We start from the raw sequence: 24,455 nt of genomic DNA on the forward strand, positions 1-24,455 counted from the left end.
AAAGTATTCTGCTTTGAAAGTTGATCAACTTGTAAACTCACTTTTGAATGTTTTTAAAGAGCTTTTCTTTGTCTACACCCATTCAGCATCGTTCACACCCTCTTAAGCTTTAGCTCCACCCATCTCATTTTGCTCTCGGAGTGAACACTTGACTTTCTGGCCAATGATTTGTTTAACTCTGGATAACATGAAACACTTTCTTTTGCAAACTAGAAAAGCAAACAGTTCTGGGAAACTAATAATAACGTCCGCTAGGGAGCCAGCCAGCTAACGTTAGCTAGCTAGCTAACAGTACACTTTAGCTTAAGACATATAGCTAGCTAGCTAGCTAGCTAGCTAGCTAGGTAAACAATGAACCTAGCTAGATAAACAATGTTTAAGATCACACACATCGCGTAACGTTAGATAACGAGCCAGCAAGCTAATGTTAGCTAGTTAAACAACAATGAACATGGTGGCAACAATGCCACAGTGCTAGGCACTAACCAACCAGGTACAATGTTAGCTAGCTAACATTAGATTTTAACTATTAAAAAAACAGCTCTGGGAAACAAATAATAACGTCAACTAGGGGACCAGCCAGCTAACGTTAGCTAGCTATCTAGCTAGCTACTTTAGCTTGTAATGAAACCACTTTCTGTCAAAATTAGAAACGTGTAATATTTGAAATTGTAACTGGATAACGCTAGACTATTTTACATGCAAACATCACCATGCATCATGGACGCGTCTCCCGGTCAAGAATGCCATACGATGGTTGCCCTTACTTTGAAGATGTAATCTTCAAAAACAGGTGTTTTCTCCATCTCTTTAGCTATCATACTCTGTTTCCACTGATTTCAAAACTTGATCCGTCAGAAAATGGAGAGCAACACTTATGCAGCTCCACTATACAATACATTTTTTTTAAAGCTGCGTTCGACAGGATTACCAACGCTCAAATAGTCAGACGCATTCAATATGGCAGACCAATCCAAACTCCAATCCAAACTCCAGCCCAGTCATTATCTCAGCCAATCATGGCTAGTTGGAATGTTACTGTCTTTTTCTATAGCTTAACAAATAAGGCTCGTAATTTAAATTTTTTTTCGTATTTTCAGATAGCATACAAGTTTGTTATTGAGGCACATGTTCCAGGAGGCATTTCTGTCAAAAAACGCATTTTGATCAAATTAAATTAAATTAAAAGGGTTTAAATGGCTCTCCTGGGAAGTCGTGACTTGCAAAACACGCCTAGTTTTCTGAAACGGGTCACATATACTAAATAAAACAAAGTATTTGAACAACAGTGCAGAAAGTGTGATTTCTAAATATTGTGTCTTAAACTGGATTTAACCTCATGTCCCTGAATGTTCTATAGTTCCCTAATCTACCTGAAACCTACCGGTCAGATGAAAGTTTTTGTACAAAATCCTAACTATATTTGTAAGTACGGTGTCCAGTAGAGGTCGGTGTTGCAAAGCAGCTTGGAATTGAAGAAAGCACCGGAACCATGGCGAAATCTGTGGGATCTCGCATTTTGCAAAATACGTTTTAAAAAGCACGTGATCAAACGAAGCTTCAGACATCACTGATGACATACTTCTGATAAAGCAAAACACGCACAGGGACACTGCTTCGAAGTTAACTGCTTAGCAAATTTGATGCATGCCTCAGAGCTTCAAACATAACATCACTAATAAAATAGTGTGAAACTAATTTGGTGAAACACAAAGCAACTCATACAACATTGAAATTGCATCAATGATATCATTTTTTTGGTATCTACCATTTGGCACATGTTTTGTGATGCAGTTCACAGCAGCACTGACGGTTGTGATGACTTGACAACTGCATCAAGGTTTTGAACAACCCCTTTTGTTCCATGCTGGTTGAAGACCTAGTTAGCCAGTAACTACAGTTGTATTTGGAAGTTTACATACAGTTAGGTTGGAGTTATTAAAATTTGTTTTTCAAGCACTCCACAAATTTACTGTTAACAAAGTATAATTTTGGCAAGTCGGTTAGGACATCTACTTTGTGAATGACACAGATAATTTTTCCAAGAATTGTTTACAGACAGATTATTTCACTTATAATTCACCGTATCACAATTCCAGTGGGTCAGAAGTTTACATACACTAAGTTGACTGTGCCTTTAAACATCTTGGAAAATTCCAGAATATTATGTCATGGCTTTAGAAGCTTCTGATAGGCTAATTGAAATAATTTGAGTCAATTGGAGGTGTATCTGTGGATGTATTTCAAGGCCTACCTTCAGAATCAGTGCATTTCTGCTTGACATCATGGGGAAACCAGCCAAGACCTCAGAAAAAAACGTAGACCTCCACAATTCTGGTTCATCCTTGGGAGCAATTTCCAAACACCTAAAGGTACCACGTTCATCTCTACAAACAATAGTACGCAAGTATAAACACCATGGGACCACGCAGCCATCATACCGCTCAGGAAGGAGACATGTTCTGTCTCCTCGAGATGAACATACTTTGGTGCGAAAAGTGCAAATCAATCTCAGAACAACAAGAAATGACCTTGTGAAGATTCTGGAGAAACCAGGTACATCAGTATCTGTATCCACAGTAAAACAAGACCTATATCGACATAACATGAAAGGCCGCTCAGCAAGGAAGAAGACGCTGCTCCAAAACCACCATTAAAAAAAGCCAGACTATGGTTTGCAACTGCACATGTGGACAAAGATCGTACTTTTTGGAGAAATGTCCTCTGGTCTGATGAAACAAAAATATAACTGTTTGGCCATAATGAACATCGTTATGTTTGGAGAAAAGAGAGGGAGGCTTGCAAGCCGAAGAACACCATCCCAACCCTGAAGCACAGGGGTGGCAGAATCATGTTGTGGGGGTGCTTTGCTGCAGGAGGAACTGGTGCACTTCACAAAATATATGGCAACATGAGGAAAGAAAATGATGTTGATATATTGAAGCAACATCACAAGACATCAGTCAGGAAGTTAAAGCTTGGTCGCAAATGGATCTTCCAAATGGACAATGACCCCAAGCTTACTTCCAAAGTTGTGGCAAACTGGCGTAAGGACAACAAAGTCAAGGTATTGGAGTGGCCATCACAAAGCCCTGAACTCAATCTTATAGAAAATGTGTTGGCAGAACTGAAAAAGCATGTGGGAGCAACTCAGTTTCACCAGCTTTGTCAGGAGGAATGAGCCAAAATTCACCCAATTTATTGTGGGAAGCTTGTGGAAGGCTTCCCGAAACGTTTGACCCAAGTTAATCAATTCAAAGGCAATGCTACCAAATACAAATTGAGTTTATGTAAACATCTGACCCACTGGGAATGTTATGAAAGAAATAAAAGCTGAAATAAATCATTCTCTCTACTATTATTCTGACATTTCACATTCTTAAAAAAAGTGGTGATCGTAACTGACCTAAAACAGGGAATTTTTACTTGGATTAAATGTCAGGAATTGTGAAAAACTGAGTTTAAATGTATTTGGCTAAAGTGTTTGGAAACTTCCGACTTCAACTGTATTTAAAACCAGACACAGATGAAAGGACAAACATATAAGTATCTTTGCCATAGATGAATAAGTTCAACTTTTATAATTATATTATAATTATATATAATAACTTTTATCTAATTATGTTTGCTGACATCCTACAGTCCAATTTTGGCACCAGTAGAGTACCTACCTACAGTATATAAACCACGCCTCTCCGCAAACATGCCTTCTCCGATGTTGGTAATAAGTGCAAATATAAATTAGGTAAAATAATATCATCTTACCATTGGTGTATTCAAATTTGAGTTAAGGTGGTCACTCTGATAATTAATCCAAGTGTTTGACATGGGGGAGGGGCCCAGTAACTTTATGATCAAACTTAATCAATTTAGAAGCAACAGTAATTTTTCGTACTTTGGTCATCATACTTTGATCTGGTTTCTTTCAAACATCACCCAATTGAATGAAAATCATGATTTTATCTCTGGAACAGCTTGGGGTCCCTGAAGAGGGAATTGAAACCCACTGACTGATTTAGTCAACCAACCATTCTCAATTGGCCCAAGGCCATACGTGAGTCTTTCATAAACCAGCATCACTCCATAGTCCTTCATAATAAATCAAAATCTGGCCTAACACAACACATTATATAAACTGGAATGACACTCATTTAGGGTTGTACAAAAAGACCAATGTGAAAACCACACCATAAAATATTTTAAAACAATCCACATAGAACCATCACCATTCCCAAATAACTCTTGAGGAACACACATTTTGTGGTGTGTAGTGTAGGACGGCTAGTCATCTTGAAATGGTGGGAGAGACAGAGTGAGAAACGCTTAGGTGTGCGCCAGGGTGTGAGGAAGAGAGTGTGTGTGTGTGTGTGTGTGTGTGTGTGTGTGTGTGTGTGTGTGTGAGAGAGAGAGAGAGAGAGAGAGAGAGAGAGAGAGAGAGAGAGAGAGAGAGAGCGCGCAGTTGGGAAAGATCGCTATCAGCTGAATTCATTACAGTTAACGTCTCCCATGGGTTTCAAGGGGAAAAGGCAATTCTTGCATTAGCAATAAACAATCCAATGTTAGTCGTTTATGGCTAGGAAATCGGGCTGCTTTCTTGAGAACTGCGCGCAGTCGGTTCTTTTGGGTGTACATGAAGGGGTGGGAGACAAAAGTCCCATCTCTCCGCCGAATGTAATCCTTTAATCTTTTGAAGGCAGCGCTGAACTTGGTGGCGCCTCTGAACCAGCCCGGGAGGCGAAGGACTGCTGCTGTGGCATCGCCAGCGGAGTACAGGAGTAGCGGAGCATACCGGGGATAAACTGAATCGTTGCCCGGACCAGCATGCCCCCCCACAACAACCACCCGCCTCCGGGAATTCTCGGGCAGAGCCGCTAGGACCCTGGAGTACACCAGTCAAAATGTGGAAGCCTGAAAGCCTGACAGAGTGAAAGCCTGTGTCATTTACGGGGGAAACGGACCAGGGATAGTTCACCATGCCCCATGGATATACAATAAAACGACGTTCAGCATTCCTGAAAAAGGTGAAGACCATCTTACTGCCTAAAACCAGTTTTATCGCTGACATCTGGATGTGCGTTATTAAATACCTACAGCGCTGTCCACTATAGCCCAATAACACTACGGTGGTAAATATACATATATTTTAAAACTTTAGCTAAAATAGGATAAATTTGATGTCACGCATATGGTTTATGTTGTACGCACAATATAGCCGATGGTTTTGTATTTTATTTCGACATGTAAAACAAGCCTATATGAAACACTGACTACATATTCTTTTTAAATGTACTTTATATGTATTTTCCATTTGATTTCAAATCAAGTACTTCAAGTGAGCCGTTTCAGACAAATCTATTGGCATTGTGAGTGTCGTTTTTCCCTTTTTGCGCAGCGTTTGAAATTCACCTGCGGTTCGTGACATATTGGTAATAATAAGGAACTTTTACCAACGCTGCTATTGGCAGCTGTAACTGACATTTATTTAAATTGCTGGCTATATTGACACATCGGCTCAGGATTCTATTTAAAGATGTTGCCAGTCCAGTGCTTCACCTGGATTAGGGACAGAGTTAGGTATTCACTATCCAGTTCAGAAGCTGATGATCCGTGTTACACAAAAACAAATGGTTATATATAGTGCCAAATAAGGGTTATTTGGCTTGTAACAATAGTGGAACCCTTTTTGATGCTATATAGAACCGTTTTTTGAAGGTTCTATAAAGAACCATGCTCATACGGTTCTAAATGGAACCTCTATGGTGCCATGAACCCTTTTCTACGGTTTTTATAAAGAACTATAAAAAAAGGTTCCATATAGCACAAAAAAAGGGTTCCACTATGGTTTCAACCCTTTTTAATGGTTCTTTATAGTATTTGTATTTTGCATTTATTATTGATCCTGCTAACAAATCAACAGCTACTCTTCCTAAGGTCCAGCAACATAAGACAGTTACATACAGTTTCAAATACTACATGACATTACATCATATAACACCTTACCCAACACATACAGTGTATTCCCTCAGGCCACCATTCCACCACCACATATTTACAATACAACATACATGTCCACATGTGTAGAGTGCGTGTCTTATCATGTGTAAATGTGTCTGTGGAATAGAGTTCTATGTAGCTATGGCTCTAAATATATCCCATTTGGCAGACGCTTTTGTCCAAAGCGACTTACAAGTCGGCTGGGGCCACTACTTTTACATATGGGTGGTCCCAGCGGGAATCGAACCCACGACGCTTGGCGTTGCAAGCGCCATGCTCTACCGACTGAGCCACACAGGACCCACACAGTACTGTGTGCCTCCCATTGTCTATAGTACCTTTACTGAGAATGTTTTTTTATAGAACCATTCTCAATCTATAAGGTTCTACAGAGAACCTTATGAAGAACCATACAGGGTTCTTTTTTCTGGTTAGCCAGAAAGAAGATTATTTAAAAAAACGATTTAGTCCATAGCTCATTAGTGACACAAGGCCATATCTGAGGGTTACCTGAAACACCATTACCAGCTATAATCATTTTAGTCATATAATAGCAAAACACAACAGATTAGATAAACTGGAATGACACTCTCACTCAAGGTTGCACAAAAAAAGCTGTGGGCAAACCACACCCCAAAATATTTGAATGAGCTGGCACCCTGACATTTTAATTACCACCAAAAGATGAAAGAACCTTTTTCTGTATAGCAAACAACCATTAAAGGGCTCAAAGGGTTCTTTGGGTCAGTATGGTTCCACATCGAACCATCATCCTTCCCAAAGAACCCTTGAGGGACACTAGTTGTCAGCCAGGCTTCGTTTCCTCCTGTCCTGGCAGGGTAAAAAGTAGAGGTTTACACTAAGTTATCAGATAATGTCTTGGACATTTTCCATGACAGCCAACCAGGTGTAACTTCATTACTTGTCCCCATCTCTCTTCTCTACCTTTATAATTCATGTGGTCATATCTGGATCTCTGTCCCAGAGTTGTCATGCCCATAGGAGGCACAGGGACACATGCCCCCTCAGATTAGCCCAGTTTTTTCTTCCTGTAACACTACTAGCCACCTAGCAATTATATGAAGTTGGCTTTAGCTAGCCCAAATAGGTTCCCGATCTCCAAACCTCATAACTAGCTACCAAGAGGCCATTTCAGGCTATCAATCAAGTTAGAGTAGCTAGCTTCCCTAACTAGTTTAGCTGGCATGCATGCTGGCAAGGTTGGAAGACTTAAGAAAAGCAAGCAATAACTAAATGTACTGAATAAGACTCACATTCCTTTCAACCTTTAACTCAGACTTTTACTACTAGATCCTCAAGTACTATTTTTCCCCTCTGATTTTTTGGGTTGCATGACACCCCTGCTCAGCCCCTTCAGCTTTAAATATTGATACTGCTTGAGGTTGCATAGGGTAGATATCGTCAGTTATGGGAGGTGGATTGCAAGTACATGTTTTACTGCTTGAATACAACTGAATTAGTCCACTCATGTTTAAATGTGAATCATTGTCTTACATGGGTCGTTCTTGAATTGCAGTGGCATTTTCAACCAAACACAACACATTACAATTAATAATAGTTATGCAACAAACATGTTTTTGTTTATATTGAACTGTTTTTATTATTGATAAAACATAATCCAAGTCCTTTACTATAAGACTGTATACTTATTCATCGCTTAAAGTACTTAGGGCAAGCAAACAGGCTTGTCCTAGTAGTGATGTGTGGAGTTGTAGAGTTGTTTTGGGGATTTAGATATATCTATTATTGAGAATGTTAGAAAGTGAACAAAATTATTTCATATTTTGTACAGATCAATAATACAAAAATGGCAATTTAAATAAATAAAAAATGAGCAGTGTAATGTGTGTCCCTCAGTACTATGTCATTGGTGTTAGCGCCTTGATAATCACTCATAACAAAGATATACAGGGACCTTGAGTCTTCTCTCTAGTGGCAAATTGTTATCGGAGGAAGGGTCTATTTTAAAGAAAATTATTAGTTAATCACACCTTCCTATTATGTCATACATTTGAGGATTCCATTGATCATTTGGTGTGTCAAAATCCAAAGTGTCACTTAGTTTTACTAAATATAAATGAAGGGCAATTACATTGTCAGAAAGATTATTAATCATATCACTTAGCAAAAGATGTTTAAAGTATTGATAACCTTAGGATTTAGAATTTGTGACCTCCATTTCAGAAAATCCGAATTTACCTAAAATATCTCGTTGGTGTTACCATCATTGATGTTATTACTCTTACCAGTGGTAAAACTACCATATTAGTTGGTTACAATAGGATGTATCCAAATATTTTTTCCCCCAAATGCCACTGTATTTCAAGAATGACCCACATGCTCTTTTGTATCTGGTATGATGTCAACTCTCCATTTTATGTTTTAGAGCATAATCGTCATCAATGGCATATATAGGCAAATCAACTTCACTGGAGTATTGTTGCCCAGGCTTTAGCTTCAGTTGCAAGATTCTGTTCCCCCTCTAACTAAAAAAACTGAATCACAACATTTCGAATTTTAATAGAACTGACGTGTGTATGTGTATGTGTGCATGCATGTATGTGTGTTTTGAGAGAGAGACATTATGAAATGTAATTCGTCCTGTGTATCTCTCTCTCTCTCTCTCATTACTATTGAAGGACTGTGCAGTGCTTCTTGTGAGTGCAGTGGAGCAAATCTCTGCCCATCACCGTGGCATTTGACAGATTAAACACCTCAATGCCCAGAGCCAGTGATCTCTTTAGCATCACTCACTTACTTCACCACTATTCAAAATACATTTGGGAGCTTTTCTTTATTCCTGACTCAATTTACTTTACTTATTTATTGATTGATCTATTTATTCATTTATGTATGCATCTGTTTTTCTATTTATTTCTCTCTCTCACTCTGATTATTTCATTCAGCATTTCTTGCCAGCTTCAGCACATGCAGCAAAAAATTGTTCTATACGTTTTAAAAAGTTGAAAATGTACAGGTAATTGCCAAAATAAATAAAACAATTGAGTAAATTAGGGATACAAAGTCTATTGAAAGCATGTGCTTCCACGCAGGTGTGGTTTCTGAGTTAATGAAGTAATTAAGATCCCATCATGCTTGGGGTCATGTATAAAAACGCCCAGTTGCCGATTCTTTTGGCTACCATGGCTAGAAGAAGAGATCTCAGTGAGTTTAAATGAGGGGTCTCAAACGTGCATTGCGAGTTTCAAATGTGTGTGTACGTGTGTGCACGCACGCGCAGTCCTTTCTCGAGGCAGGAGCTCAAAATAATAAAAGGGCATTCCCCCTGATTCAATTTTGTTTTTTACTTTCATAATTAATATCTTGAGTTTGGTAACATAACAATTAGCTCTGTAGTGAACATTTTACACAGGCCTATTTCTTTCTGCAACAAAACACATTCACTCATAATCACAAATTGTAAGCAGGCTACACTGAACAATAATATAATTGCAACATGTAAAGTGTTGGTCCCATGTTTCATGAGCTGAAATAAAAGATCCCAGAAATGTTCCATATGCAAAAAAAAGCTTATTTCTCTCAAATTTTGTGCACAAATTTGATTACATCCCTGCTAGTGAGCTTTTCTCCTTTGCCAAGATAATTCATCCACCTGACAGGTGTGGAATATGAATAAGATGATTAAACAGCATTATCATTACACAGGTGCACCTTGTGCTGGGGTCAATAAAAGGTCACTCTAAAATGTGCAGTTTTGTCACACAACACAATGCCACAGATGTCTCAAGTTTGGAGGGAAAATGCAAGTGGGATTCTAACTGCAGGAATGTCCACCAGATCTGTTGCCAGAGAATTGAATGTTAATTTCTCTACCATAAGCCACCTCTTGCTTCATTTAGAGAATTTGGCAGTATGTCCAATCAGCCTCACAACAGCAGACCACATGTAACCACACCAGCCCAGGACCTCCACATCTGGCTTCTTCACCAGCGGGATCATCTTAGACCAGCCATCCGGACAGCTGATGAAACTGGGTTTGCACAATCAAAGAATTTCTGCCAGAAACAGTCTCAGGGAAGCTCATCTGCATGCTCGTTGTCCACACCAGGGTCTTGACCTGACTGAGGTTCGGCGTTGTAACCGACTTCAGTGGGCAAAGGCTCACCTTCAAAGGCCACTGGCAAGCTGATGAAGTCTGCTCTTCACGGATGAATCCCGGTTTCAACTGTACCGGGCAGATGGCAGAAAGCTTTAATGGGGTCGTGTGGGCGAGCGGTTTGCTGATGTCAATAGAGTGTCCCATGGTTATGGTATGGGCAGGCATAAGCTTTGGACATTGGACACAATTGCATTTTATCGTTGGAAATTTGAATGCTCAGAGATACCATCACCTCATGTTTAAGCATGATAAGGCACAGCCCCATGTCTCAAAGATCTGTACACAATTCCTGGAAGCTGATAATGTCCCAGTTCTTCCATTGACTGCATACTCACCAGACATGTCACCCATTAAGCCTGTTTGGGATGCTCTGGGTCAACGTGTACGACAGTGTGCTCCAGTTCCCACCATATCTAGCAACTTCACACAGACATTTAAGAGGAGTGGGACAACATTCCACAATCCACAATTCCACAGCCTGATCAACTCTATGCGAAGGAGATGTGTCGCGCTGCATGAGGTAAATGGTGGTCACACCAGACACTGAGAGTTTTTTAGGACCCTACTTTTTTTTAAGGTATCTGTGGCCAACAGATGCATATTCCCAGTCATGTGAAATCCATTGACTTGGTTCTAATTAATTTATTTCAATTGACTGATTCCCTTATATCAACTGTAAATCTTTGAAATTGTTTCATGTTGCATTTATATTTTTGTTCAGTGTAGTTACAGTGCCTCCTATAGACATAATTGACATCAGGAGAAAATGGTGGGCAATCAGCTGATCATTGATGTTGATGATTGATGTAAATCTTCTCTTTAGCTAGCTCTATTTCTTTTACTGATTGTTACGTCTGTATGTCTTTCTGCCTCTCTTTGCTCCACGTATCAACCAACCAGATCGAATATTGATGATGTAGGCTAAATCAAGTGTTATCAAGTGTTAATCAAATGGTATGCTGCTGTGGCAGTAATGTTGATACTTAAACTGGGTAGTTAGCTACACATACTCAACCGGTGACCGCATGTCTCAAACCATGCATGTTTGGATACCGAGCGCACAATCTCTGTACAGGGCATCCTGGGAAAAAGGGGCAACCGGGACTGGTTGTGGGGTGGCAAGCTTTATGACGACTTGCGGGCAGTGAGTTGATTATACCACCAGCAAAGGGGCATGTGTTCTGCACAGGTAGAATCTATCTGAGCGTATGTGTGTCGCAGTCACCAGATCTCAACCCAATTTAACTCCTATGGGAGACTCTGGCGCAGTGCCTGAGACAGCGTTTTCCACCATCATCAACAAACACCAAATTATTGAATTTCTCAGGAAAGAATGGTGTCCCTTCCCTCCAATTGAGTTCCAAACACATGCAGAATATATGCTAAGGCACATTGAAGCTGTTCTGGTGGCCCAACGCCCTAAGACACTTTATGTTGGTATTTTCTTTATTTTGGCAGTTGGGGAGTAACGGATTACAAAAAAACAGTAACTGTATTCCATTACGTTTCCAGCAAAATATTGTAATCAGATTACAGATACTTTTGAAAATTATTACTTTTAAATTCAGAATGTATGTTTGCAGAGGAAAAATTGTTGAGATTTCTGTTTTTTTCAATGACATTCAAATCAGCATTGAAAAAATGTACACGTTTATGTTTGTTCCACCTGAGCGAGTCTGACCACAAGTCAGAGACCACTATGATGACACTCCAAATGTGTTCAATGGATCATGAGAAAAGAAAGGAATAGGCTTTTGTAGGCTACATTCCATGCTATGTCTTCCAATGGTGCGACTGCTGTCGGCATCCAAAGAGTATCCAACTTGAATAAACACTTGGGGGTAAGGATGACAGGAGTGGTGTAGTCTACGGCGATACGGATATGACTTATTATTGATATCTACATAGCGCATTGATGTGAATCACAATGCAGCTCTCTCATTTAGCTATTTGAGCCTTTTAGATTGTGGTTGTTGTGGATGGCTGCTCACAAATCTTTCTGTGTATTTGAACCCAATAATGGTTGAATTGAAGAAGTTTAAGCTGCTTATCAATCATTGTTTTTGAAACCAGTGGACAGCCAGTAAAAAATGCACTTTTGCAACAGCTGCATAGTGCAGATCCAAGCCTATGGAATAAAACGGGTCTTTTATTGCTCAATCTAATTCATGCTGATAAACAACATAATTCATAGGCCTAATGGACACATGCTCAAACTCGCACACTTTTTGATAGAATTAAAAAGGGGCAATCTGCAGTTGCTACATCAATTTTTTGACTTGTAAAATGATATATATTTACATATAACCCTTGAATGAATATGTGTCCAAACCTTTGATTGGTATAGTACATACAGTACCAGTCAAATGTTTTGACACACCTACTCATTCCAGGGGGTTTTCTTAATTTTTTACTTTATACTATTTTCTATATTGTAGAATAAAAGTGACATCAAAACTTGGAAATAACACATATGGAATCATGTAGTAACCAGAAAAGTTTTAAGCTAATCAAAATTAAAAGCTTCATGACATAGTTTCCTGGAATGCATTTCAATTAACAGGTGTAACTTCTTTAAAGTTAATTTGCAGAATTGATTTCCTTCTTAATGTGTTTGAGCCAATCAGTGTGTTGTGACAAGGTAGGGGTGGTATACAGAAGATAGCCCTATTTGGTAATAGACCAAGTCCATATTATGGCAAGAACAGCTGAAATAAGCAAAGATAAATGACTGTACCTCATCACTTTAAGACATGAATGTCAGTCAATCCAGAACATTTCTAGAACTTTGAAAGTTTCTTCAAATGCAGTCGCAAAAACTATGAAGCGCTGTGATGAAACTGGCTCTCATGAGGACCGCCACAGGAAAGGAAGACCCAGGGTTACCTATGCTGCAGAGGATAATTTTATTCTATTTTACCGTCCTTGTAAATTGCAGCCAAAATAAATTCTTCACGGAGTTCAAGTAACAGACACATCTCAAAATCAACTGTTCAGAGGAGACTGCGTGAATCAGGCCTTCATGGTCGAATTTCTGCAAAGAAACCACTACTAAAGGACATCAATAAGAAGAAGAGACATGCTTGGGCCAGGAAATGCGAGCAATGGACAGTAGACCTGTGGAAATCTGTCTTTGGTCTGATGAGTCCAAATTTGAGATTTTTCGATCCAAAAGCTGTGTCTTCGTGAGACACAGAGTAGATGAACAGATGATCTCCACATGTGTGGTTCCCACTGTGAAGCATGGAGGCAGAGGTGTGATGGTTTGAAGGTGCTTTGCTGGTGACACTGTCAGTTATTTATTTAGAATTCAAGGAACATGTAACCAGCATGGCTACCACAGCAATTTGCAGCGATACGCCATCCCATCTGGTTTGCGCTTCGTCGGACGATCATTTGTTTTTCAACAGGACAATGACTCAACACACCTCCAGGATACAAAAGGGCTATTTGACCAAGGAGAGTGATGGACTGCTGCATCAGATGACTTGGCCTCCACACTCACCCAACCTCAACCCAATTGAGATTGTTTGGGATGTTTTGCTTTGGACTGCAGAGTGAAGGAAAAGCAGTGAACATGTGCTCAGCATATGTGGGAACTCCTTCAAGACTGTTTGCAAAGTATTCCAGATGAAGCTTGTTAAGAAAATGCCAAGCGTGTGCAAAGCTTTCATCAAGACAAAGGCTGGCTATTTGGAGGATCTCAAATACAGTGGGACAAAAACGTATTTAGTCAGCCACCAATTGTCCAAGTTCTCCCACTTAAAAAGATGAGAGAGGCCTGTAATTTTCATCATAGGTACACAAACTATGACAGACAAAATGAGAGAAAAAAAAACAGAAAATCACATTGTAGGATTTATGAATTTATTTGCAAATTGTGGTGGAAAATAAGTATTTGGTCACCTACAAAAGTTTATCTCAATACTTTGCTATATAGCCTTTGTTGGCAATGACAGAGGTCAAATGTTTTCTGTAATTTTGGCCCATTTCTCCATGCAGATCTCCTCTAGAGCAGTGATGTTTTGGGGCTGTTGCTGGGCACCACTGACTTTCAACTCCCTCCAAAGATTTTCTATGGGGTTGAGATCTGGAGACTGGCTAGGCCACTCCAGGACCTTGAAATGCTTCTTACTAAGCCACTCCTTCGTAGCCCGGGTGGTGTGTTTGGGATCATTGTCATGCTGAAAGACCCAGCCACGTTTCATCTTCGATGTCCTTGCTGATGGAAGGAGGTTTTCACTCAAAATCTCAAGATACATGGCCCCATTCATTCTTTCCTTTACACGGATCAGTCGCCCTGGTCCCTTTGCAGAAGAACAGCCCCAAAGCATGATGTTTCCACCCCCATGCTTCACAGTAGGTATGGTGTTCTTTGGATGCAACTCAGCATTCTTTGTCCTCCAAACATGACGAGTTGAGTTTTTACCAAAAAGTTATATTTTGGTTTCATCTGACCATATGACATTCTCCCAATCTTCTTCAGGATCATCCAAATACTCTCTAGCAAACTTCAGACGGGCCTGGACATGTACTGGCTTAAGCAGGGGGACACGTCTGGCACTGCAGGATTTGAATTCCTGGCGGCGTAGTGTGTTACTGATGGTAGGCTTTGTTAGTTTGGTCCCAGCTCTCTGCAGGTCATTCACTAGGTCCCCCCGTGTGGTTCTGGGATTTTTGCTCACCGTTCTTGTAATCATTTTGACCCCACGGGGTGAGATCTTGCGTGGAGCCCCAGATCAAGGGAGATTATCAGTGGTCTTGTATGTCTTCCATTTCCTAATAATTGCTCCCACAGTTGATTTCTTTAACCTCTTGAAACTCCCCATCCCGGATCCGGGATTGTGACTAAGCCTCAGGCTCATTAGCATAACGCAACGTTAACGATTTCTGAAAATCGCAAATAAAATTAAAATAATGCCTTTGCTCTCAAGCTTAGCCTTTTCTTAACAACACTGTCATCTCAGATTTTCAAAATATGCTTTTGAACCATAGAAATTGACTAATTTGTGTAAGAGTATGCAAAGCTAGCATAGCATTTTGTGTAGCATGTAGCACGCAACATTTTCACAAAAGCCAGATAACCAAATAAATAAAATCATTTACCTTTGAAGAGCTTCTGATGTTTTCAATGAGGAGACTCCCAGCCACATACCAAATGCGCAGTGTTTCCTGAAAGCGTCTGTGTGTAGGAGAAATCGTTCCGTTTTCTACATTGCGCCTGGCTACCGAAACGAACCGAAAATGCAGTCACCTACAACGTGAAACTTTTTCCGGATTAACTACATAATATCGACCGAAACATGGCAAACGTTGTTTGGAATCAATCCTCAAGGTGTTTTTTCACATATCTCTTCATTGACATGCAGTTCGTGGAAGCTTGCTTCTCTCTCTGTGCCCCATGGAAAAATACTGGCAGGTGACTTTTGCGCACCAATTTCGGCGCAGGACACCGGGCGGACACGTGGTAAATGTGGTCTCTTATGGTCAATCTTCCAACGATCTGCCTACAAATACGTCACAATGCTGCAGACACCTTGGGGAAACGACAGAAAGGGCAGACTCATTCCTCTTGCGTTCACAGCCATATAAGGAGATCATGAAAGACAGAGCCTCAAAAATCCTTGTCATTTCCTGGATGCCAAGTCATCTTGGTTTTGCCTGAAGCTCACGTTAAAGGGCACGCACAGAGAAGATATTTGTATTTCTGGACACGTCAAAGTGTTTTCTTTCGAACAGTAGCAATTATATGCATAGTCGAGCATCTTTTTGTGACAAAATATCTTGTTTAAAACGGGAACGTTTTTCTTCCAAAAATGAAATAGCGCCACCATAAGTGTAAGAGGTTAAACCAAGCTGCTTACCTATTGCAGATTCAGTCTTCGCAGGCTGGTGCAGGTCTACAATTTTGTTTCTGCTGTCCTTTGACAGCTCTTTGGTCTTGGCCGTAGTGGAGTTTGGAGTGTGACTGTTTGAGGTTGTGGACAGGTGTCTTTTATACTGATAACAAGTTAAAACAGGTGGCATTAATACATGTAATGAATGGAGGACAGAGGGGCCTATTTAACAAGAAGTTACAGGTCTGTGAGAGCCAGAAATCTTGCTTGTTTGTAGGTGACCAATTACTTATTTTCCACCATAATTTGCAAATAAATTCATAAAAAAATCCTACAATGTGATTTTCTGGATTTTGTTCTCATTTTGTATGTCATAGTTGAAGTGTACCTATGATGAAAATTACAGGCCTCTCTCATCTTTTTAAGTGGGATAACTTGCACAATTGGTGGCTGACTAAATACTGTTTTGCCCCACTCTATATATAAAACAAATGTTTAACACTTTTTTGGTTCTACATGATGTGTTATTTCATAGTTTTGATGTCTTCACTATTATTCTACAATGTAGAAAATAGTAAAAATAAAGAAAAACCCTTGAATGAGTAGGTGTGACCCAACATTTTTTACTAGTACTGTATATACAGTTGTAGTCGGAGGTTTACAAACACTTAGGTTGGAGTCATTAAAACTAGTTTTTCAAATACTCCACAAATATCTTGTTAACAAACTATAGTTTGGGCAAGTTAGTTAGGACATTATTTGTGAATGACACAAGTCATTTTTTCAACAACTGTTTACAGACAGGTTATTTCACTTATAATTCACTGTATCACAATTCCAGTGGGTCAGAAGTTTACATACACTAAGTTGACTCTGCCTTTTAACAGCTTGGAAAATTCCAGAAAATTATGTCATGGCTTTAGAAGATTTTGTTTCTGAGGTCTTGGCTGGTTTCTTTTGATTTTCCCTTGATGTCAAGCAATGTGGTACTGAATTTGAAGGTTGATCTTGAAATACATCCACAGGTACACCTCAAATGATGTCAATTAGCCTATCAGAATCTTCTAAAGCCATGACATAATTTTCTGGAATTTTTACTGTTAGAAAATGTGGACAGGTAACTAGTAACTGTAATGGATTACATTTAGAAAGTAACCTAGCCAACCCTGTTTATACTGAATGTTATTAGATCTTCAACCAAAACCTAATATTAGAAAAAGGGAACCTGAGTTTACAAATAACCCCCCAAAAAGTATAGTTATTTATTTAATTAACACCCTGTGTGAAAAATGTATTGCCCCCTTACACTCAATAATGTATTGTACCACCTTTAGCTCCAATGACTACAACCATTGTTTAAAGCTTTATTTGACTAGGCAAGCCAATTAAGATCAAATTCTTACTTACAATGACAGCCTACCAGGGAAAAGTGGATTAACTGCCTTGTTCAGAGGCAGAATGACAAACTTTTACCATATCAGCTCAGGGATTTGATCCAGCAACTTTTTGGTTACTGTCCCAATGCTCTAAACTCTAGGCTACCTGCCACCCTAAATGCTCGCTGTAGTTGTTATTTATTCTCTCACATCGCTGTGGAAGAATTTTGATTTCATTTCCAGTTCTGCCACAAAATCTCAATTGGGATTAGGTCTGGACTTTGACTAGGCCATGCCGAATCTTAAAATGTGTTGCTTTTTAACCATTTTTATCTAGACTTGATTATTTGTTTTGGGGCGACAGGTAGCCTAGTGGTTAGAGCATTGTAACCGAAAGGTTGCAAGATCAAATCCCAAAGCTTACAAAGTTAAAAATATATAATAATTAATAAATAATTATAATATATATTTTTTAAATAATAATCTGTCGTTCTGCCCCTGAACAAGGCAGTTAACCCATTGTTCCTAGGCCGTCATTGAACATAAGAATTTGTTCTTAACTGACTTGCCTAGTTAAATAAAGATACAAAATAAAATGTTTTTTGGATCATTGTCTTGCTACATGACCCAACTGTGCTTCAAGCTTCACCTCACAGATGTATGGCCTGACATTATCCTGTAGAATCCTTGATACAGAGCAGAATTCAACGTTCCTTCTATTAAGGCAAGTCGTCCAGGTCCTGAGGCAGCAAAGCATCTCCAAACCATCACACTACCACCATCATTCTTGACCATTGGTATGAGGTTTTTACTGTGGAATGCAGTGTTTGGTTTTTGCCAGACAAAATGGGACACATCTTGTCTAAAAAGTTGACTGAAAAAAACTGGAAGCACCTGGATGATCATCAAGACTCTTGGAAAAATGTTCTATAGACAGATCAGTCAAAAGTATAACTGCTCTGTATCAGAGAATTCTACATGAGAATGTCAGGCCATCTGTCTGTGAGCTGAAACACAGCTGGGTTATGCAGCCAGACAATGATCCAAAACATACAATAAAGTCTACATGAAAATGGCTAAAAAACAACACATTTTACATTTAGGAATGGCCTAATCAAAAGACCAGACATAATCCCAATTGAGATGTTGTGGCACTACTTGAAGCGAGCAGTTCATGCTTGAAAACCAACAAATATTTCTGAGTTAAAGCAATTCTGCATGCAAGTGTGGGCCAAACTTCCCCCACAGCGACATGAGTGACTGATCAACAACTACAGGAAGTGTTTGGTTGGAGTCCTTGCAGCTAAAGGTGGCACAACCAGTTATTGAGTGTAAGGAGGGCAATTACTTTTTTTGCACAGGATCATTGGGTGTTGCATAAATTTGTTTATGAAATAAATTAAATGAGTATGTAATTGTTTTGTTATTTGATCACTCAGGTTACCTTTATCTAATAGGTTTTGGTTGAAGGTCTGATAACATTCAGTATCAAAAATATGCAAAAGTAGAGAAAATTAGAAAGTGGGCAAATACTTTTTCCACACAATAATGTTTCCATTGTTCCATTATTATATGGCCACAATTGGATTAAACCTACAATGCTTCATGGACATTTTCATTGACACTTCTACCTGTGATTCATTTGTAAAACTATGCTACAGATCACAATGGCCAGCTGTTTCATGACATAATTACAGCTGTAAAGTGTTACATTATTTTTACAACAAGAGCATTATTCAACGTTCACTGTTTTATATAACATCCACTGCTGCAACACATGTCTGGTGTAGGATATGAAATAAGTGTGTCTATCAGATTTACCATCCACTCGTCTGTCAACATGATATTGTTGAAAAGCATAAGTCTGGTAAACTTTTGTTGAAAGATATGCTTCACAAGATGTGATGCATAAGTCAATTCATGTTGAGTCTGTTCTCTCTAATTTACAATGCTTCACTTTGTATTTGAGGGATAGAAATTGAAGTCTTCCTTTCTGTTAATTTAGAGGGAAAGCATGCATTCTAAGATCATCCGACTGATTTCTCCATTTGTCTCTTTGAAAATAGGCCTCTGGATCCAAATGTCAATTCCAACGGAGGCAGCATCAGTCCGGGCCCAGCCGTGTGTAACGTGAGCGAGTGAAACAACGAGAGAGTGAAAGACAGAGAGAGAGGAAGAGAAGGAGAAGGAGGGGTCTCTCCAATGATAACCCTGAGTGTACCATACATGGCTCTCTGGTAGCCACCATTTTAAATTGGCCCTCACAGTGCACTGCGGCGGCTGACTGAGAGTGAAAATGTGATGAGCTTTGCTATCATCCCCTGTAGCGAGCTAGTGAGTGTGGATGGCGTCCGGTGAAGGAGGCACATTGCTTAATGAGACCATTGCTCTTGTGTTAGGACGCTTAGGACAGGCAATTACGGAGGAATTACCACCAGAGGCCTTCTCCAGCACTGCTGCTGCTGCCGCTCCACCACTGCTTACTGCCGGAGCAGCAAACTAAGCATTCACAGCTGGTTACAGAACTTTTTTATTCGGGTGGATTTTTACTATTTTGTTCTTTTTTTCCCTTTTTTGCTACTGGCTATTGTGATTGTCATTTGTCGTTCTTTTGACGACAGCTCCATCAGTTCTGACCTATTGTTTATAATGGAGCTACATCCATTGCGCGTGTGGAATAAAGACTGGGCCTCTTTCCTCAGGCCATGGATACCCATACTGCTGGGCCTGCACATGCAGTTCTACCGGGCGTCTGGCTCAAGCTGCCCCGAGGAGTGCCGCTGTGACAGGACCTTTGTTTACTGCAACGAGAGGAGCCTGACCTCGGTGCCTCTAGGGATCGGAGAGGGCTACAAGACCCTCTACCTCCACAACAACCAGATCAACAATGCCGGCTTCCCCTCGGAGCTTCACAACGTCGCCTCCGTGGAGACTGTCTATCTCTATGGTAACCAGCTGGACGAGTTTCCCATCAACCTGCCCAAGAATGTACGGGTACTGCACCTGCAGGAGAACAACATCCAGACCATCTCCAGGGCCGCGCTGGCTCAGCTGCTGTGGCTGGAGGAGCTCCACCTGGACGATAACTCTATCTCCACAGTTGGGGTGGAAGAAGGGGCATTCAGGGAGGCCGTCAGCCTCAAGATGCTCTTCCTCACCAAGAACCACCTGAGCAGTGTCCCTATTGGTCTCCCTGAGGACCTCAAAGAGTTGCGATTGGACGAGAACCGGATTGCAGTGATCACCGAGGAGGCGCTCAGGAATGTGACGAGGTTAGAGCGCCTCCTGCTGGACGGGAACCTGCTGACGGATGAGGGTGTGGCCCCTGGAACCTTCCAGGAACTGGTGACACTACGGGAGCTGTCTCTTGCGCGGAACTCCCTCACCTACCCGCCCCCGCTTCTCCCAGGGGATGTTCTGGTGAAGCTGAACTTTCAGGATAATCAGATGAATGAGATCCCTGTGACGGCCTTCGCGGGGCTGAGAAAGCTGGAGAGGCTAGATATTTCCAACAACCAGCTGCAGTCCCTGACAGAGGGGGTCTTTGATGGCCTCGTCAGCCTCAGACAGCTCACTGTTCGTAACAACCTTTGGCTGTGTGACTGCAGCATTAACTGGGTCATACTGTGGTTAAAGTCTCTGCCAGTCTCCCTTAACGTGCGCGGCTTCATGTGCCAGAAGCCCGAAACTGTCCGGGGCATGGTAATCAGAGAGCTCAACACCGAGCTTATCCAGTGCCCTCGCAGCACCACGGCTGCCCTGCTGCCCACCCACTTGCCCCCCACCTCGCCAGGCCTCACCACCCGCTTCCCTCCCTCCTCCACAGGCTACCCCTCAGACACAGAGTCTCTCTCTCCCCCAACCAGGCTCCCCTTCTCACCCACACATAACCCCCCTCTCCTCCCCTCCTCCCCTTCCAGAGATGGGGAACAGAGGACTAACCTGCCGCCCCTGGACCCTGAGCGGGAGACCCTGCAGATCAAGTTCACCATACTCAATGGTTCAGCCATCCACGTCAGCTGGGTGGCCTCCTTTCCTGTCACAGCCTACAAGGTCACCTGGGCTAAGATGGGTCCCAGCCTGTCGGGAGACACAGTGAGGGAGAGGATGGTGGGAGGGGAGCACCGGGGCATACGTTTGGTCAACCTCAAGCCTAAGTCCACCTACCGGATCTGTGTCATCCCATTGGACGCGTTCAATAACTACCGGCCCAAGGATGATACAGTGTGTTCAGAGGCTGTGACTAAGCCGGTCTCCTATGGCCAAGGTAATAATACAGGGCTACCGGGGCCGGAGCAGGCCACCCAGCAGGACCCCAGTACTCCCTTTCTTCTGGCTGGTCTCATCGGAGGGGCCGTGATCGTAGTTCTGGTGCTTCTCCTTAGCATATTCTGCTGGCACATGCACAAGAAGGGTCGGTCGTCCTCGGCCAAGTGGAAATACAATAAGGGCAGGAGAAAAGACGACTACTGCGAGGCAGGAACCAAAAAGGATAACTCTATACTGGAAATGACTGAGACCAGCTTCCAGATAGCGTCCCTGAACAACGAGCAGCTCCTCAAGGGAGACTACCGCATACAGCCCATTTATACCCCTAATGGGGGCATTGGCTTCAGAGACTGCCCTCTGGGAAGCAATAGCACAGTATACTGCAAGAACAATGTTCAAGCAGACGCAGACTTTTGCCGTACATGATGGTTTTGCATAGCAGAGTGTTATAGAACCCCCTTTGTATTAACAAATACACTTAACTACATACAGTACACTGAAAAGTATATTTCAAAGACCTCTGTGTCTGCAATGTAATTTATACACCGGCTGGGCTATAATGTTGAATTCAGCTAACTTTTATATTCCCTTAGTAAAAAATGCTAATTGATTTATAAGTTATTTATTTCTCAAAGTTGTGTAACTCGGTTCTGTGCAGACAGTTCTTTACAATCAGAGCTTTCTCTCATCATCTTATATTTTGAGCTCCATAAAGATTGGTCCATGTGGAAGTCATATGATAGTCAGACAGTCTACTCATTCCTATAAAAATAGCCTAGCCAGTAATGAGTCTAACATGCACAATGTCCATAACAGATATAGCTACATCCTATGTTTTGGCAATGGAAATTAAAACAAAAAGGGTTTATGTCATAGACTTGATTTGGCAACTCAATGTGACAGAGAGAACCAACCATTCAGGAAATGAGCTTTGGGGATAAATATTTTCTCACAGTAAGGATTTGAGAGAGAATGGGAGAAAGTTTAGGAAGGAGGGGGGAACAGGAGGGAAAGAGAGAGGGAAAGAGGGAGAGAATCTGTTCATTCAAATGCACCACAAGAGGGCAGAATTTGTCATTATTGTCAATGATTCATTCATGATTCTTGATCTTTTTATTTGCTTGGACATTGCTGAGTATTGAATAGTAGTTCTCCCTATGTAAGTAATATTGCAGTGAGTGTCTCTCTTTCATCACCTCATCTACATAACAAAGACACATTTCTATGAACACAGTTTTGAGAAGTGTTGGTCAAATGGCTGCATGGATTCCAGGGCTGGTAGACATAAAGTGTCTCAGATTAGATGTGCTGATCTAGGATCATGTCCCCCTCTGTCATCTTATACAAAATTGGATACACTGATCCTAGATCAGCACTCCTATTCTGAGATGCTTGATACCTGCGGCATCTGATTCAAGTATTTATTTCAGTAACAACACATGGTTATGTTGGCCAGTGGTCATTCACCACAACTTGGAAATACTGTTCATGAAATGGTAGTAGGCTACTGTAGTTATGGAGTTTGTTGAACCTTTTGATTGTTTCCCAAGCTGTTTAAAAAACAGCTTGACTCAGCAAATCATGCACAGGTCATAAGTTTGCATCTTATTGCTTTCCAAAAATGAAAATTAAAGCATAAGGAAGCTGTACATGGTATAGTTGAGAATGAAAGGTCAACAAGCACATCTGTCAAGATAGTTGGACATGAAGCAACTATTTGAGTTTATGTTCAGCAAAAAAAACATGTTATGGTAATATATTATATGTGCCTTGAAATGATCAGCTCATAATGTAAGGTCTTTTGAATCCATGTGTTTTCTGCACAAAAGTGTAAAATGTAAATACATTCAATTGACATTGAAATGTTGTTGGGAAAAAATTGATTGCCTCGTATTTGATTATTTATTTGTATCTTGTTGCTTTATCAGTCTTATCGCATCTCTTTATCACTTAAGAAATGTTTTATCCGTGATGCTACGGTCTCCTCTGGGAGAAATACACAAATTATGTAGAGAGTCTGTATCATCGATTCTTTGAGTTATTTTCTTCCAAAATGTGTCCTCAGCTCTCACAAAAGTCGGGCCCTAATTTGAAAGGGACAAGTGTAGGCTGGATAATAAATGTAAAAAAAAAAAAAAAAAGTCAAACACTGAATGGTATCCTTGAGAACAAATTCTGAGATGACGACACTGCAATTTGTTTGTCACAAAATGTATTGTGTCCCATATCAAATTGCTTGTCTCGGGAATGTGGAACATTGAGGGAAGGCTTTAATCTCTCCAACATTCCAAAATGATATAGATTACTGTAGTAAGTTGCATCCCTCATCCTCAGACATTTTGTCAACCTCTGACATTCCATTTCATGAAGCTTCTATTCTAGCATCTATTTTTAACCAGTCTCTAGTCTAGTGAAAGGTCATTTATACTTTAGCCAAACTCTGCCCGCACTGAAGATCAGACAGACTTGTAGTCCACTTTGGCTCTCTGCCACCTTTTCTACTGATGGCTGCAATTACATGATCCGGTACCGATCCAGGTCATGGTTTGATTGTTTTCCTCATTAGTCTTGAGCTGTGAGTCTTTGTGTGTGTCGCACATGGGGATGTGTGAAATGTACTCCTCAGCCTGAAGTGTCACTTCTTGCGCCAGCGAATAGCTAGCTTTTCACGAGGCGCCGACTGGTAAAATGCTTCAGGAGAGCGGTCATGTGTGTTAGCAAGGCAGAGGTCCTGAGTTTGCGTCAGGTATGGGCTGAATCTGGAAGAATTGGTACTCGCTAAGCAATCAGCATGACGTCCTTTACATGTGTACACAGTATACTGTAGTGTGTGTGTAC

The 24,455-nt window shown here is 40.9% G+C and overlaps 1 protein-coding gene across 2 annotated transcripts in view; it reads left to right on the forward strand.

The window, feature by feature from the left end:
• Window positions 1-23,970, forward strand: part of si:dkey-87k14.1 (leucine-rich repeat transmembrane protein FLRT2) — a 58,630-nt gene extending 34,660 nt beyond the window's left edge. Inside the window, exons 1-2 of one of the 2 annotated variants that reach the window (XM_064927773.1) lie at window positions 4,494-5,021; window positions 19,415-23,970. In XM_064927773.1, coding sequence (XP_064783845.1) covers window positions 19,998-22,043 — 2,046 coding nt within the window. In that variant the 5' untranslated portion in view covers window positions 4,494-5,021; window positions 19,415-19,997 and the 3' untranslated portion in view covers window positions 22,044-23,970. Of the gene's footprint in view, window positions 1-4,493; window positions 5,022-19,414 lie in introns of those variants that run through there. The other variant, XM_064927772.1, reaches the window with a different exon arrangement.
• Window positions 23,971-24,455: the final 485 nt, after the last annotated feature.

Source organism: Oncorhynchus masou, chromosome 21 (assembly GCF_036934945.1).
Source record: "Oncorhynchus masou masou isolate Uvic2021 chromosome 21, UVic_Omas_1.1, whole genome shotgun sequence".
NCBI classification, from domain to species: Eukaryota; Metazoa; Chordata; class Actinopteri; order Salmoniformes; family Salmonidae; genus Oncorhynchus; species Oncorhynchus masou.